The 16,901-nt window shown below is 44.1% G+C and overlaps 1 protein-coding gene across 8 annotated transcripts in view; it reads right to left on the bottom strand.

Moving 5' to 3' along the window:
- The window catches only part of ANK1 (ankyrin 1), a 131,440-nt gene extending 115,186 nt beyond the window's left edge, over positions 1 to 16,254 (bottom strand). For all 8 annotated transcript variants that reach the window (XM_054997655.1, XM_054997654.1, XM_054997653.1 and 5 more), the window contains exon 1: positions 16,156 to 16,254. In XM_054997655.1, coding sequence (XP_054853630.1) covers positions 16,156 to 16,182 — 27 coding nt within the window. In that variant the 5' untranslated portion in view covers positions 16,183 to 16,254. The remainder of the gene's footprint in view (positions 1 to 16,155) is intronic.
- Between the last annotated feature and the right edge of the window lie 647 nt (positions 16,255 to 16,901).

A 16,901-nucleotide genomic window follows, 5' to 3' on the forward strand; every position in this document is an offset into this window, starting at 1 on the left:
TGTTGGTATGTACATCCCTCATTCAAATTGCAAAGTCAGACTCTTGCTGCCGCCAAAGCAATCATTGCAAATTCCCTCGTTTATATTATATCCCTCTTCATTGTGAATCTCCTTTTTCTTCCAAGCTTCTCTCCTCATTTTTGAATGCTAGCCAGTTTGAAGGATGGCTTTTTGCTCCTAGACTCAGTGAGCAAAACTGCAGTACTCAGTGCACAATAGTAACTACTTATTGACTAATGTCAAAAAGAAAAAGTTTTCTAGGGAATTAAAAAAAAACCCTGCCATCACAGATCAGACAAACAGTCTACATGGCTCAGAAGCATATTTTCATTGACTGGGATCAGGATCAGAAGATCTCAGAATTTTCCAGTTGTGCATCCCTTGGGATTTGCTCCCCAAACTATCAGTGCCAGAATCATGATCCCCATTGGCCGCCTTTTGTGGTTTGTGGTTTAAGGTCACTCATTCTGAATTCTAGCCACAGACTTCAACACCAAATACAGTTTAGTCCCGAGACTGGCCAATGGCTCTTCTCCTAACTCCTCCTTGTCATACTTGATAGGCATATCACTAGTAAATTCAATTATAAGCAAATAATTGGGACAGTGATGCCATTTACAGAGAAGCTTCATCCTTTTCTCTGCAAGATGGGAATAATTACTGAGCTAATGTATGTGCAGAACTCTGTACCCTCAGAAAGTGCTGCAAAAATGTTAACTATGAAGACGGAGGACAAAGCAGAGACAATACTGCAGGTTACATTTCCCCTCACCTGGAAATGTTTCAGGTCAGGTGGAGAAGCATGTTCTAAAGTTATATTCTCTCCACACAAATGCAACCTGTAGTTAGTATATCTGTCAGGGCTGTGCATCCCTTGGTATTTGCTTCCAAAATATCCATTTTTGTACCACCACAAATATAATGTTTTCCTTCGATTACCGCAAGATTAAATCCACGCAGAACCAAAGTTTTGTGAATTGTCCAACAGGCTTCAAAATAGTGGCATGACAAACATATTGTATTCTGTAGGAGCTGAATGTGTGTAGGCCTCTCAAACATGAGTCAGTTCTTATGAGGAAGATAACTGAAATATGATTCATCTCAGGATAATTTAAAAATACAAGGTTACTTGTATAGCATGTACTGGAAAGGATGGTACAGATAGTGTGTGTGACAGTTAGAGTAAGGGCTAGTACTAAAGAGAACCAGGTTCAAAACCTCCAGTCAGCCTAGTGTTGCCAGCCTCCAGGTGGTAGTTGGAGATCTCCTGGAATTACAACTGATCTCCAGGACAAGAGAGATCAGTTCCCCTGGAGAAAATGGCTTCCATGAAGGGTGAACTCTATGGCATTATACTCCACTGAGGCCCCTCCCCTTCCCAAACCCCACCTTCTCCCGGCTCCACCCCCAAAATCTCCACAAATTTCCAAACTTGAACCTGGCAACCCTAATGTCAGCTATGAAATTCACTGTGAGAACTGTGGGCCAGTTATTTACCTCATGAGATAAAAATGGAAATAGGAACCACATACCATGACTATCTTGGCAAATAGTATGGCAAAAATTATTTATTAATTTATTTCAATATTTATACTCTGCTTTCCTCCCCAACACAGGAACCCAGAACAGCTTACAAAATTGTCTCCCATTTTATCCTCACAACAACCCTGTAGAGTTCAGCTGAGAGTGACTGGACAAGGTCACCCAACAACCTTCCATGGTAACGTAGGCATTCGAACCTAGGTCTTCAAGATCCTAGCCCAACACTTTAACTACTACACTACACACTGGCTACATGATTGAAATGATTTTCATTAGTTAAAATGAATTTAACTAAGCTAAAACAAAATATCACCACTCATTTTTTAATGATCACCAACTTTCCAGAGGATTGTGCCCCATGTAAAAAGAAGTGGAAGCATTTTGATTTTCTACCTCAGGTACTGAAACACCTTAGACTCTTGGCCTTGATCCAAGACAAATGTCATTAGGGGGCACTAGCCCTTCTGGGTCTTGAACAGCCATGACAGAAGCAACCAATTAAAAGTCATAAAACACCCAGCACTTCTCTCAGAAGCCTGCAACAACTACTACTTCTACAGTGTTTCATGCTCCTTGAGTGTTTGGGCAGGAGACCCAAAGCAACTACATTTATCGACGCACACAGATGCTGGAAAAAGTAATGGGTCTCGGGATGCATGGCTTCTTTTAGCTCAGACCAATGCCAGCATGTGACGTCCCCACCCCTCCCTAAGAACTCTGTACTGGGCCGATAAGAGAAAGTTCCTGAGAATTACACCCTCTTTCATAAAGCAGACACATTTATCAGCTTCAAGACGCTGAGCACAGCACTTGGAATGCTCATCACCTCTTGTTTTGAACTACCGCAATAAACACACACCTCAAAGATGACAAACCCCACAAGACTTGTGTGACCCTTGTTAAATGGAGACTGCAGTTGTGGCTTGTTTCAAAGACAGTTTGCTAATTTTGGGAATTCTCACCAACAGAAACCAATGATGCAGTGGGGAGAAGAGAGACAAAGAACATCATACCAGGAAATGGGATATTTTGCAGAAGACGTTTTGAGGAGAAGGGTAAACGTCCCACTCAGTACTGCCATTTTGGGTGGCAGCCCTGTGTTGCCTGTAATTCCTTATAGGTCTAATTAAATAAGATACCAGAGAACTCCAGATGTGGTCCCCCAATCAATTTTTGTTGGTAAATAACAACCAAATGGGGACACAATTCAGATCAGGACAATGGGGTAGTCAGTCCTTCCCCCCACGTCATTTTCCTGACCTGAAGCATCCCTGAGGAATTAGTATTTGCCTTGTTCGGTAAAACATAAAAATACTCTATATGTTTCCTGCATCCCTTCCTCAGAAAGGCCATTGCAGGACTGTTTCAGGTCAAGACAATGGCGTGATAGAGAAGAATTACCTCATGCTAGAGTCTTAATCTGAGCTGGATCCCCACACAGCTGCTCCTTTCAACAGAAAGCACTTGAGCGCTGGAGATATGGAATGCTCAGAGTTTTCTCTAGTTTGACCCATTCTTCTACTCTTACACCAAGGGCTGGCAATCTTTTTGGCATGAATGCTGAAAAAAATTAAACATCTTCCAGTGTGCCAGCAAACAAAGGGTGAAGTATGTGTATAGAAGAGATGAAGGTTGCATTTAGCCAGACACATTGGGATCAAATGGAGCCCCACTGGCACTGCCAGCCTCAGGGGTTGCCTTGGAGTCTCAGAGTCTCTCTATATGAAATGCCTAGGTGCATGTCTGTCAAGTGTAGGAAGATGAATTGTTAGCTGGGAAGTGTAGTTTAAAAAGAGCCAATAGAGATTGCGCCTCAGAGGGTTTGTTAATTTCATCTTCACTTCCCAAAGGCTCTGTCAATTTCACCTCCAGTCTAAAACTGGGTGGGATCACAATCAGAGGGCAGCGAGGAATGGAAATGGGCTGGAGCTACCTTCTAGAACTGGGCTTGGACCTGGGGAGCTTTTAATGGGCCGAAATTTCCCTTCTGGCATTTCACAGTCCCTTCACACAGCTCCAGTGTATAGCAAAGCCTTTGCCCTGTTACTGGCTCTATCTTTTAAAATTATCCTTCCCAGCTAACATTGCACCACCCGATGTGTTCTTCACATGTCAGATGTCTCGTATACAGACCCCCAGTTGATGGTTGTGCAGGTCTTGGGGCAATGGCAGCCATGAGTCACACCCATCACCTTTCTCTGAAACTGTCAGCAGCACTGCCAGAGCTTCAAGAGCTTGCCTCATTTGCTTGGGCAGAGAACTGGCCCTGGGTGCCAAACAAAACAGTCTGCCATGCGTACTGGGAGCTGCCTACCCTTGGAGTATACCAAGCCCTAACAACTTTCTTGTCTTTCTTTATGCTCACCCTTCTGGGAAATGTAAAGCTTCTGACACATATCCCTGGTAGAAATGATCATCCTCAGGAAATTGCTCAAGTGGCCAGAGCAAGCCTCATAGACAAAGTATTACAACACCATTCTCCATTCAAAGCTGATAAGCTGTTGGCTTTGCTACAGAACAAGTGGCTCTCTTTGCTGTGCATAAGTGGATTCCGATCTTAGCATTATGTCCTAACACCACGCAATTTTCCCAGGACTAAGCAAAATCAACACTTCCCTCTAATGGCAAAATAGCAATTCTGCATCCCCTGCTCTCAACATACCAGAGTTTGGCGTCAGCACTGTGTCGCATTGCAAAGTTTCATCCCATCATCGCTGGCCAAGACTTTAAAAACTCTGCTTCTTGCTTTCCTGACATGAGTTGTGCTGCTTTATTTCCTCTCCCCAGCTTCTAAAAGCCAGAATTGCCCTGGACGTTCTCAATCCATTTCTGCTGTATCTTTCTCAACAGCACAAACCTTCATCAAGCCACAGAGTTGCCAACTCTTGGTTGGGAAATTCCTGGAGATTTGGGGTAGTGCCTGGGGAGGGGAGGAACCTCAGTGGGCATAATGTCATAGGATCCACCCTGAAAGCAGCCATTTTCTCCATGGGAACTGATCTCTAGGCCGTTTCCACACGGCTCCCCGCTGCTCATAACAACCCGGAATCTTGCAAAAAAACCCGCAGAAGATCGCATTTTCTTGCGCGAGATTTGCACGACGTCATGTGACGTCGCGCAAGAAAATGCGATCTTCTGCATTTTTTTCACGATATTCCGGGTTGTTACGAGCAGCGGGGAGCCATGTGGAAACGGCCCTAGTCTAGTCTAGAGATCAGTTACAATTCTGGGAAATTTCCAGGCCCTGCCTGCAGGTTGGCAACCCTAAGCCACAGCCTGGTGTCAGATCAGACAAAACAAGCTGGACTTTGCTGTCTGTACACATCATTAAATGTGCTCTGCAGGTAGCAGAAGTAAAAGGAGGAGACAAATCCTGCCCCCCCAGAGGAATTTATGATCTTAGGTTATTTTATTTAGGTTTGGTGGAGAGAGAGGTCTGGGAAATGTAAAAAAGCAAGAAGAGATAAATATATACAAGCAAATGCAGCTACATGTACTGAGATGCAATTAATTTTTCAAAGCCATAGCAGGAATTATGTTCAGGGCTGTGAACATGCGAAGAAGCCTCCCATCAAGTCTGCCAAGCACGGGCTCTCCAAGCAAAAGCCTTCCGAAGATTTTTCCCCCCTAGAGATTCTCACCACTTTGTGAACTATCCTCATTGAAAAGCAGTCTATAAACAGTACAGTGTAGCAACTGAGAGACTGCGCCATGAATCCGGAAGTCCCTAGTTCAAATCTCATTTGGGAAGCTTAAGCAAGCCACCATCGATCTCCCTTCCACCTGCAATATACAGTTGATAGCAATAATATTTACCTATTTCAACAGAGTTGTTATGAGGATTAAAAGGTAATAAATGCAAAGCACTTTGAACACTTGTAAACATTATATAAAACACTGATTATTATTAAATTCTTTTCAATAAATGTAGAGGTGCCAGGAATTTTTATCCAGAAACTTCTGTAGGCAAATCAAAAACCCAACAAATCTATGGCTCTTTTTGATTGCTCCATACTAAATTTAAATCTAAGTCTCAAAATTTTGCCCTAGTGTGCTCGGATTTTCCAGCAAGAGAAGCTAGATTCTACAACACTTTATAAATTATACAGAGCAAGAATAATATCTTCCCTACAAGGTTTTTGAGTATTCCAAGTACTCCATAATCATTTCAAAAAACCCTTGAGGCAGTTTCAGTATTAAAAACTCCATTGTGCAGCTAGGAAGACTTAGGCTAGCAAAGAATAGCTCACATAAGAAGAGGTGAGACTTGAACTAGGAACTTCCCAGGTCACATTTGGTGCAAACAATAGCAGTGGTCTGCAAAAGCCAGCATACCAGAATATTGCTCATTGCTACAACAGGGTAGTGGCTATGGCTCAAGAACCAATGCTCAACCAGTCTAGCCACCTGTTTCCACCAGTCTAATGCCAGCCACAGGGAAAACCACAAGCAGGGCCCTGTGGCAACAGCCCTCAGCTGCTGAACACTCCCCAGCACCCTACACAAAGGTCCCACTCAGCTATCATCATCTCTCTAATTCCAGACCAGGCCATATAGTGTGGATTAATAGATCCGCAAAATTGAGCTAGAGATAGATGAGGGGGTTTCTCTAAAGTTGAAGGAAGTCCCAAGTTTGCTGGAAAAGATGAGGTGTTTAAAAAAAATCAGGGATTAGAAAGAAGCTGGAAATGGGAGGAGGCTATAGGGGCTGCCAGGGGCAGGAAAAAAATAGTGCGTGGGGGGGGGATACAGGGAGAAATGAGATGCCTGCTGCAAGTCCTTGACCCTGCTTGTCAGGTCCAATAGCCTGTGATAAACCATAAAACTCCATAAACGTGTCCAACCCTCTTAACTCCATCTGCAAGAACATGGGTGTGCAGCTGTCAGGTGTGACAATCTACACAGAGGGGCTCCTTTGCAATTTCCTACCCAAGAACATAGTGAAGTGGAACTTCTATGTAGCATGCCTCAGGTTTCCAAAGAATTTGGAACAAAGAAACTGCTGGGGCCTTTTCCTTACCTCTTCCTGGCTTCCTTTTGAACTCCCTGCCTGCCAATAGAAGTCTTCATATATTTGTTTCTGGCCATTTCATCAGGAGCCAGAGCTCCCACTTTTAGCAACATTAATGGAAAAAATGAATTTCCAAATGAGCCAGGCAATCGACAAAGAGCCATTTCCTGAAGCACAAACTCCCTGATGATAGCTTGCTGGAGCAGTTCAGGGAAGCTTAGCTGGGGGTGGGGAGACAACCTTTTAGAACACAGTCAGGGTCATAATTGAGCAGTAGTGCAACTGTGGAACAGGGCAGTGGGTCCTTTGACCTGTCACACTAAGAGCTAAGCTACAAGTGACGCCTGACACAGGTTGGACACTTGTCAGCTTCCCTCAAGTTTTGATGGGAAATGTAGGCATCCTGGTCTTGCAGCTGTAATGGAGAGCCAAGCTGCAAGACCAGGATGCCTACATTTCCTATCAAAACTTGAGGGAAGCTGACAAGTGTCCAACCTGTGTCAGGCGTCACTTTTAGCTTGGCTCTAAAGGCTCTGCTTGGCCTACAGACCACTATTCGCGGCATCACAGGACTAGCTGCCATCTGTATTTCATAGAGCTTATGGCAGTGGAGCCTAGGCCCCTGGCTGGAAGGGCTGTTGAGGTTGCTCAGGGAACAAAGCAGACCAATTTCTGTGAGGCAAAGAAAATCACCAGTTTTGCTGAGATTAAATCTTCAAGTGATGGCAGGCTGAGGATTGCAAGAAGATTCCATGATGTAGGGAAACTCAGAAACAGTGAGGCTGAAGGCTGCTAAAAACCAGTAGAGCAAGGACAGAGAAATGTGAAGGAAGAATAGGGGGTCTGGGCAAAAAGGACTGAAGGAAGAAGGGGCTAATTAAAGATGAGGAACTGAAGAAGTCTCACAGCATTCATAGGAGGGGCTGGTGGCCAGTTGCTCTAGCAACTATTCTCAGGAAGTTAGGCAGGGAGCCAGGAGGCCACAGGCCTGCTAGTCCAGAATGTATTTATTTATTTATTTGTTCATATATACATACATACATACATACCCACTTTTGCTTTTGGCTCAAGGTGTCTTACAAAACAGAACAGTTAAAACATTACTAATTAAAACCAGATAGAATACCGCTCCCCACCAAATGCCTCTGCCACCCTCCCAAAAAAGGTGCTGCTGTTCTAAAATTTGACAGGTGCTTTCTGCCAGTTGTGGCTTCTGTTACCACAGGAATCTGCCTGCTGGTTAAGAGTGGCATCAGAGGCAATAGTGGGTTGCAAATTGGTGCTTGGCAATTGCAGACAAGACCTCTTCTGTGATGGCACCAGAGTTCTAGAATGCCCCTCTCACAGCAGTTTGCCTGGCACCAGGTACTAAACTTTTTATTTGCCCAAGCATTGTCTCTTGGTGAATTGTTTTCTCATGTGTTTATCCTGCACCTTTTACTTACTTTTGCAGTTGCGATATGCTTTTATGTTAATTGCACTAACATCGTTGCAGGCAACTTCAACTGTTTTCTGGAGAATGAAGCTAACTTATATCATAAATAATGCCACCGCTGCAAGCCTAAAAGAGTATATAGGGCTAAAAATCTGAGAGCCAAGCTACAAGTGATGCCATACACAGGTTGGACACTTGTCAGCCTGTGATGGGAAATGTAGGCGTCCTGGTTTTACAGCTTGGCTCTCCATTACAGCTGCAAGACCAGGATGCCTACATTTCCCATCAAAACTTGAGGGAGGCTGACAAGTGTCCAACCTGTGTCAGGCGTCACTTGTAGCTTGGCTCTGAGGGAGGGAAAGAGACAGGACAAGTTTCATATTTTGGCTTTATCTAAGTAGCCAATTCTTCCATTACTGGCTTCTAGTATGCCCCTGTGATGCCCTGGATAGCCAGGGACTTCAACAGCTCACATAAACCCCACTGGCTTGAAGATGATAAGCATGACATCAGATTCCACCGGACATCCCATGTGTCTCAAGATAGATAAGGAAATATCCCCTTTATTAAGCGAAAGCACTCTGCACATGTTCAGGTCCCCAAGGTTTTTTTTTCAAAACACATCTGTCCTTAGCAGTGAAAGGACTCCCCATTCACTCAGAATCACTCATCCTTAAATGCCAGACCTTTTGGCAACCTTATCCACTGTGACTGGGAAATAACCCTTGAGCCACTAGCAGCTTTCCCCATAACTTTCCATGAAGACTGAAAATGTAGGGCAAGGGAAACACACACACATCAAACATACATGTGTGTGCCTGAAGATGGGGAAAGGCATTATAAGCACATCGTGGTCATTCACCATAATGCTGAGTTAGGGTTTCTTGAGATTTCCAATGGTGCACAGAGACGTCTATGCTTAGAGCCTTTTCATACTTTCAAACGAAAATGCATATATTAGGGGCCGAACTTGCAGCCTCAGTGCTACTCTTCCTCCCATTCACATTTAAACCTTTTCAGATATTGTATTTTGGTGTTCCAACTGCATGAAACAGGAGCAAGTGGTACATGTGATCATGTGTGAACGGAGCAATATATATATTTTCCATGTGCATACAACTCTGGGGAGGGTATACATGTTCTCTCAAAAATCTGCTGTTCTGTTCATGTGTACCAAAGCTGTATGAACATGGAAATATAACAATAACAACATTCGATTTATATACCACCCTTCAGGACAACTTAATGCCCACTCAGAGCAGTTTACAAAGTATGTCATTATTATCCCCACAACAAAACACCATGTGAGGTGGGTGGGGCTGAGAGAGCTCCAGAGAGCTGTGACTAGCCCAAGGTCACCCAGCTGGCTTCAAGTGGAGGAGTGGGGAATCAAACCCGGCTCTCCAGATTAGAGTCCCATGCTCTTAACCACTACACATTGCTCCATTCACACAAAATGGCAATCATGTCTATCAGGAAAGTTGTATATGCTCACATTTCTGTTATGCACAGTTGGTGCACCAAAACAGAATGTCTAAAAAGGTCTTCAGTCTATGTGGAATGTGCTGTGAAATGATCTTGTCCCTCCCTTCTACAGAAATCAGCCCGTTAAACCGTGTTAAGCCAAGAACTGCGCCCAGAACAGCTGTGCAAAGGCACAGCTGTAAAAGCCAGGCAAGAGTTTAATCAGCCCTAAACATTACACCACCCTTGAAGCAAGGACTTTTCTCCCTATGATAAAAACCTGCTGTCCATTAATCTCACAGAAACAGCTCCCGCCCACCCATCCAGACATCAATTTTTTTACAGCAGCAAATGCAAGGAGATATCCTAAAAGGCACAAAACCACCATCATGCTTGATCAATAATTAGATCTGAAGCAGCAGCAAGAAGCCTTTCCCAGGGAACATAAGAGAGAGCAGACAAGAGACAGACCCGTATTTGCCCATTGTGCGCGCACAAGTGTGTGATTTAATTCTTGCAGTACAGAGGCCTAAACTTAAGTGGGTAAGGAATTCCAGAGAGGCAGCTTCATTAGCCTGTTATAGGAAACACCACCAAGAGATTCAAGGAACTTTAAAGATTTAGGAAACGTGCACTGGTCTACTCATGCCACAGCACATTTGTAAGGCCTTATAAGAACTCTTGATTGAAATGTGGTGGTTTAAAACTCCTAAATTTGAGCCACAAACACAGAATTTTCATGTAGCCAAAAACAATGGGAGCAAGGCTCAGGAGGAAAAATAAACGGAAAATAACAAGGTGGGTGAAGAATGCTGGGGGGTTCTCTTACAGCCAGGGAAAGAAAAAAATGTGAAAATAAACTGTTTCATAAATCCACTTAAGTCTGCGAATCTTCCCACATCTCAGGTCCTGTTCTTCAGCAAGTTGATGATTATACCTTACAAAAAGAGCAAAGAACCACCAACAAGTTTCAAGTCTTTTAACACATGCAGGTACATTAATTTTTTAATTAAAAATAAACACATTTTAGATAAAACTTTTTCTTGAATGTAGGTTCTGGGTACTATACAACAAGGAAGAGTCAAATTCATATTTTGACTTGTCAGAAACTGACAGCACTGCAGCCTGTCCCATAGATTAGTAATTCTCAAATTATGTACCATGAAAAGTTGTTAAATGTGCCCATCTCTCGAGAAACCTGCATGATTCATTGCTCTGCCCTTGTATCCTGGCAATCAATCTCCACTGGGGACAGGTAATTCTGCTGCATCTCTCTACTGGGTGGATGCAGAGATGCTGTGGAATTACCTGTCCTTACAGGAGGCTGCTCATTGCATCTCTGCATCAGCCACTGTCCTGGGATTTCTTCTTTCCATTCAGAAGGCATGATTGGAAAAGTGACTCATGCAGAAAGGGGGCTTATTCTCTGAAGATGAGTAATTTTATTCTGACGCTGGTTTTTGGGGGGGATATGAGAGTGAAGTGTGTCTCCAATTCCAATTCAAGGGGGGGGGGATTGTGCCTCCCCTATCAGAAGTCTGACGGGCTGTGGCCTTTTCGTTGTACATTCCTCTCATGATGAACCTGTTGAATGAGACGACCTGTTGCAAATATCCGCCTTGGTTTCAAGTCTGTTTCCTATCGTCTCATTCCCAGGGAAATCCAGCATTTTTAAACAACTGGAGGGCAGGAAGAAGTTCAGCAACTGCTGCCTCTCTCTTGTATCTATGGCACTGATGGGAGGGTTCCTACCTGCTGTTAGGCAGAAGGACCTCTTTAAGGCCACAACTCCTGCCCTGGATCTGAAGTATGCTTTGAAAAGTTCAACCAGCCTGCTGGATGCATTCCTCAGTCTATGTCCTGTAGAGCATTAAGCACTGGTAGCCCTCCTTCTGCCAATATTCAGGCAACGACATTATGCAAAATACAATAGGACTGATCAGGATTCCCAACAACTGGTAAGTGCGAGGGAACCCAGAAGCATTACCATTGCTGAGAGAAACCACAGTCCCTCCCATCCCTGAGGTCTGCCTGACAAGGTAAAAAGGACAGCACAAAACTAAAAGTCCATATTTACAGAACTAGTCCAGATGGTAAAATGCATTTATATCTCTGAAAGTGTAAGAGAAACTTGCCTCCAGCTTCATTCCAGAAAATAAATGGGCCACAGGAATCAAACCTTTGGAAAAGAGTGCTATACAACCGTCATTACGCTTGAATTATCTGTTTTCTCAACTCCAGACTTAATTAATAAAACAATGCAACTAGGTGTGCATGATCATACTGTGGGCCTCAGCCATATCCAACTGTATTATTCCCTGTCATGGAGAATGACACAATTTAAAAGATTAAAAATGTAGTGATTAAAACCAATTAAGTTTTGAACCTCTGCAACACCAACATTGAAGCTGCTGCCTGTGCTGTTCCCCTTGAAGCCAAAGTATGTCCAGCAAGTTTAAAAGGGACTCTTAGGGGTGATGGAAGCAAACTCTGGGGTACCAAATTGGAACGGCACATTGCCTGACATTTTTCAAAAGGGTTCAGTTCCTGCAATTTATAATCTAAATATTTCATAGAGAGATGTAAGCATGAATGTTAAACAGCTGACCAAAAACCAAATTGTTTTACTTTTTGTAGAAAGAACTAATAATTCTAATTCAGACCTTGAGAAATGCTTTTCAATTTGTTAATGAATTCTATTTCAGCATCCTGTAACTCTACCGAACCTTTGCCTTTATAACAAGGGCTGATTCACTCGTTAAAATGTCCTTGTGTCCTCCAGGTCAACAGATGTAGTCTGAGAGTTTTGTTCTTGGAACAATTTCCAGAGGTTGGTGCCCAATTTGGATGGGACTGTGGCAAATTGGGAGACGAGGCTTAAGCCTTTCTCCTTGCACCATTTTCTGAAACATCTCAGCAACTGTCGTGTTGGGGAAACTTAGATATAACTCATTTGTACATGCAGGTTTCTCCAATATGGCAAACAGCAGCTCCTGGGGCCATTTCAGGTTGGGAAAATAGCATGGTGGGGGGGGAGTTAAGACCCCTCTCCCAGGGCACCACAGTTCTGAGCCAAACTGGGACAGTGAGCACCTAAGAATTAACTTCCAAGCACAGAACTCCCCGTACATTTCTGATCAAAAGAGGTACCCTCATGAGGTTCACATGGGGGATATGAAGACTTGGTCATGTGAATCAGCATTTTGTTTCTCCTTGTAGCAGCCCAACTGTTACTCCAGGAAGAACACGGCTCTTGATGCATCCCTTGTTCTTTGGCATTTTTATCTATTTTGGCAATGTGGTATAGTAGTATAGTGGATAGGAACTGAGAGACCCAGGTTCAAATCCCCAGTCTGCCAAGGGAGCTTGCTGGGAGACTCTGGCCCAGTAATATACTCTCAACCTAACCTACCTCACAGGGTTGTTGTGAGGATAAAAATAGGGGAGGGGAGAATGATGCTGTAAGCCACTTCGGGTCCCCCTTGAGGAGATCGATGGAGTATATATGCAGTAAAGAAGAAAAACATATGAAAACCAAATACAGAAATGACAACTAAGACAAACAGCTACAACTCGCCAGTCTTGCAGGGTTCAAAACAACCTACAGAGTTGATGGCCTTAAACACTCCACTCTGAAAATGGCCTGAAACTCAGAAGGAGATTTGCTCCTGTTTGCCAAACCACACAGTAACATATTCAGTTTTGCCCCTTCAGCTCTGCACATATGCTTTATTTCTTATTTGCTACAGAACACCGAGTAACTGAGAAATAAAAGAACCTCTTCCTCAAGGGGTGACTCACCTGGGGTGGCTCTAGCAAGGTGTGGCAGCCACCTCAGGAGGCAGATTTTGAGTACCGTTAAGGTCAGCAGAGTCTCTCTACACAAGGCACCTCGGCGCATGTTCATCAAGTGAAGAGAGATGCAATGTTAGCTAGGAAGCATAGTTTCAAAAGACAGAGCTGGTGGCGATCACTCCTCAAAGGGTTTGTTAATTTCATCTTCACCTCCCAAAGGCTCTGTCAATTTCACCTCTCCTGTCTAAAACTGTGTAGGATCACAACCAGAGGGCAGCAAGGAATAGAAATGGGCTGGAACTGCCTTCCAGAGCTGGGCTTGGACCTGGAAAGGTTATAATGGACTGAAGTTTCCCTTCTGGCATTTTACAACCCCTTCACACAGCTCCCTTCACATAGCAAAGCCTTTGCCCAGCCGCTAGCTCTGTCTTTTTAAACTACCCTTCCCAGCTAACACTGCATCTCCCGACACGTGTTCTTCACATGTCAGATGCCTTTTGTAGACAGACTCTAAGAGAGAGACCAGTCTGATCCATGTAGCACAACCCAGCGGGAACTACTCTAGCTCAAGCTTTAGAAACAAACAGGAGTTGGACAAGAGTACTCACTAATCATTCATTTCAATGAGGCTGGAGCAAAAAAATCTCACCAGACATAATAACTGGGAGAAAGATGCCATATAGTTTTTTCACCTCAGGCACCAAAACTCCTTGGGGTAGCCCTTGGGACAGACACACACCAAAAGCTCCCCTCTTGGGGATTGCTGGGATGGAAACTGCTCCAGTTTTGGGAGTCATTCCCTTCCAAGGACCAGAAGAAAATCTGCTAACAGCGCATTTCCAGTAATCTGTTCCAGCTCAGGGTTTTTTTTTAGCCTGTTGGAAGCAAGACAAGCTCACATCTGCTCAGCCTACATATTCTGGATGAAGAAAGCTCACAGCAGTGATCAGTCTGGTGCAATCCATCTAAGCCCAAGAGATCTCTGGGTAGGATGCAAAGGTCCATAAGGAAGTAGAAATAAGAAACCATCTATCCTGCAGCCATTTTGCTGCTTGTTCATCACACTTAGAAGGCTACATGGGGGGAGCTGGTAAAGCACAGAGCCTTCTCTGATGCTCAAGAAAAACTCTGCCAGTTGAATATAACCTACAAAAAGTGGAGCTAGATCCACACGTTGCATGAAGTGACAATAAGGCAATGTATTACGTAGAATTCAAGTAGGACTATCTAAGGCTCATGATCATTTTATGGTCTGTTCCATGTTTCACAAGATCTGTCCATGCTAAGCAGTGTGGGAACTGTGCCTATATTTTGAGGGGATGAAAGGAGAATTTATCCACACCACCCTGAACTCCTTGAATTAAAACATACTAAATAAATATGTGCCCTGACCTGCTCTCATCAGATCTCAGAAGCTAAGCAGGGTTGGCTTTGGTTAGTACTTGGATGGGAGATCTCCAAGAAAGACCAGGTTGCAGAGGCAGGCAATGGTAAACCACCTCTGTTAGTCTCCTGCCATGAAAACCCCAGCAGGGGTCCCCATAAATAAGCTATGACGTGAGGGGGCTCTCCATTAGCAGAAATAAATACTTGTCTTCAAGAGGACTCAAGACTCAGACTTCTTTCTAAGGCAGCTTGCCTTCCAAGGGTTCCTTCAGAACTAAACTGGTGGTGAAAGTCAGTGAGCACAATCAGGCATAAAGGATGAAACAGGAGATCTCTCAGAACCTAGAATGTGGTTCTCAGAACGCACGGGAGAAGGACTTTCCAAGTCATCAACAGCCTTCCTCCTGGGGTTCCTCTCTAAATAGTCTATGGAAACAATCCATGTATTTTCACATGAAGACTAGAAGCCATATTTTAAGAGGAAGTTAAATGTCTGTGCTTTGTTAATTCCAAAGAACTAAGATGGCCCAGGCAAACCCAACCTTGTCAATTCCTCAAAGCTAAGCAGGGTTGGCCTTGGTTAGTACTTGGATGGGAGACAACCAGGGAAGTCCAAGGTCACTAGGCAGTGACAAGCAGTGGCTAACCACCTCTGTTCATCTCTCATGTTGAAAACCCTGTAGGGTTGCCATATATTAGCTACAACTTGTGGCACTTTACACACACACAAGCACATGCTTCCTTCCAGGGCTTTTTTTCAGGGGGAACGCAGGGGAACGGAGTTCCGGCACCTCTTGAAAATACTCGGCAATAGTGCTTGAAAATAATATGATTTCAAAGAATCCTGTGTGTTTCTTCCTCATTTCCCTCTTGAGAGTTCTGCCACCTCTTTTCCCAGAAAAAAACCCGCTTCCTTCCACCACAAGGTTCCCAGATGTGCTTTTAGCCTTACAGACATGCTTCTTGAGCCCTGTGGAGGAGGAGCAGCTAAAAATGGAATGATGAAGTGACATTTCTTGATTGAATAAAGAAGTGCCAGAGCATTGTTTAGCCTGCTTTGTGTGTAATACTCCATTTTTCCTAGTCTCAGTTTAACGGCTCACCTTGCAGCAAGGAATTCCATAAATTCAATATGCATTGCATGAAGGAACGGGGATTAATTTGTGTCAACCCCCCCAGTTTTTGACAGAATGATTCAGAAAAAGATTATCTGCCCACAAGTATGGTATAATCTTGGCGCGGGGGGCAGGGGGTCATCAGAGTACAAATAGCTGTGCAAGGCATTGAGGTACCATCTGAATGGGAAGCAAAATAGAACACAAAAGAGACATTTATTTTTTATGAGAGCACCCTGAGAAAGGCATCACTTCCCGTAAGGTTTACACATTTCCTTTTCCCCTCTGTCACCTCTACACAAAGGGGTTTTGTAAGGAGATAATCCTATGAGAGATGTTCAGCAGGTCACATGCTTAGGAGACCTAGACATCAGGAAAAAACAGCGCCCGGTGCCCCAGATACTCACTCTCCTCAGACCCAGGACGCCTTGCATTGTAGCTGTTTGTTCCAGAACAGCCAGGCAGGTTTCCCAAATGCTTGCCAGTCGCACACTCAGGGGATGGGAGTCATTGCAAAGGTTTTTCACCCATAAACACTGATATAAGTTCAGACAGTCCCTCGCCCCGCCCCTTAGCACTTAATTGGGGGACCACCCTTATCAGGATACCCAAGACGTGCTGCATAGATAGATCCAGACTTTCTGGGAGAGGAAGATTACAGAAAACATACGCGTGAGCTGACAGACTGTGTGAGACTTCGCTTGCAGGGCCTTATCTTGGCACACAAAAACAAATGCACAGCTTGGCATGACCCAGCCAAATTGGTACATCGAGAATGGGGACTGGGTCAATAATAGTACCTAGAACTGATGCAGCTCTTTTCTAACATCCAAAATGCTTTGCATCTGAGAAACATTTACAACAGCCTTGCAAAGCAGGCCAATAACTGTCGTGTAGGACGTGGGTTGAGGTTTAGGAGGAAGAGGCTCGCCTGAGACCATCCACAAGAATTTTTAGCTGCAGTGAGATCTAAAGGCAGCACTTACCAGCTATCCTGTGCTAGCTCTCAAATCCATGCTGAGTTAGCCATACAGTGAAGCTCTTACGCTCATACAAGCATTACTTTGAACAAGGAGAAAGAGAAGAAAGTGGCAACAGCAGGACAGCAGCTTTTCCAGGGTTTCCAATTGCAGGAAGAGCTGTATGCAAGTGG

The sequence above is a fragment of the Eublepharis macularius genome, chromosome 14, assembly GCF_028583425.1.
Source record: "Eublepharis macularius isolate TG4126 chromosome 14, MPM_Emac_v1.0, whole genome shotgun sequence".
NCBI classification, from domain to species: domain Eukaryota; kingdom Metazoa; phylum Chordata; class Lepidosauria; order Squamata; family Eublepharidae; genus Eublepharis; species Eublepharis macularius.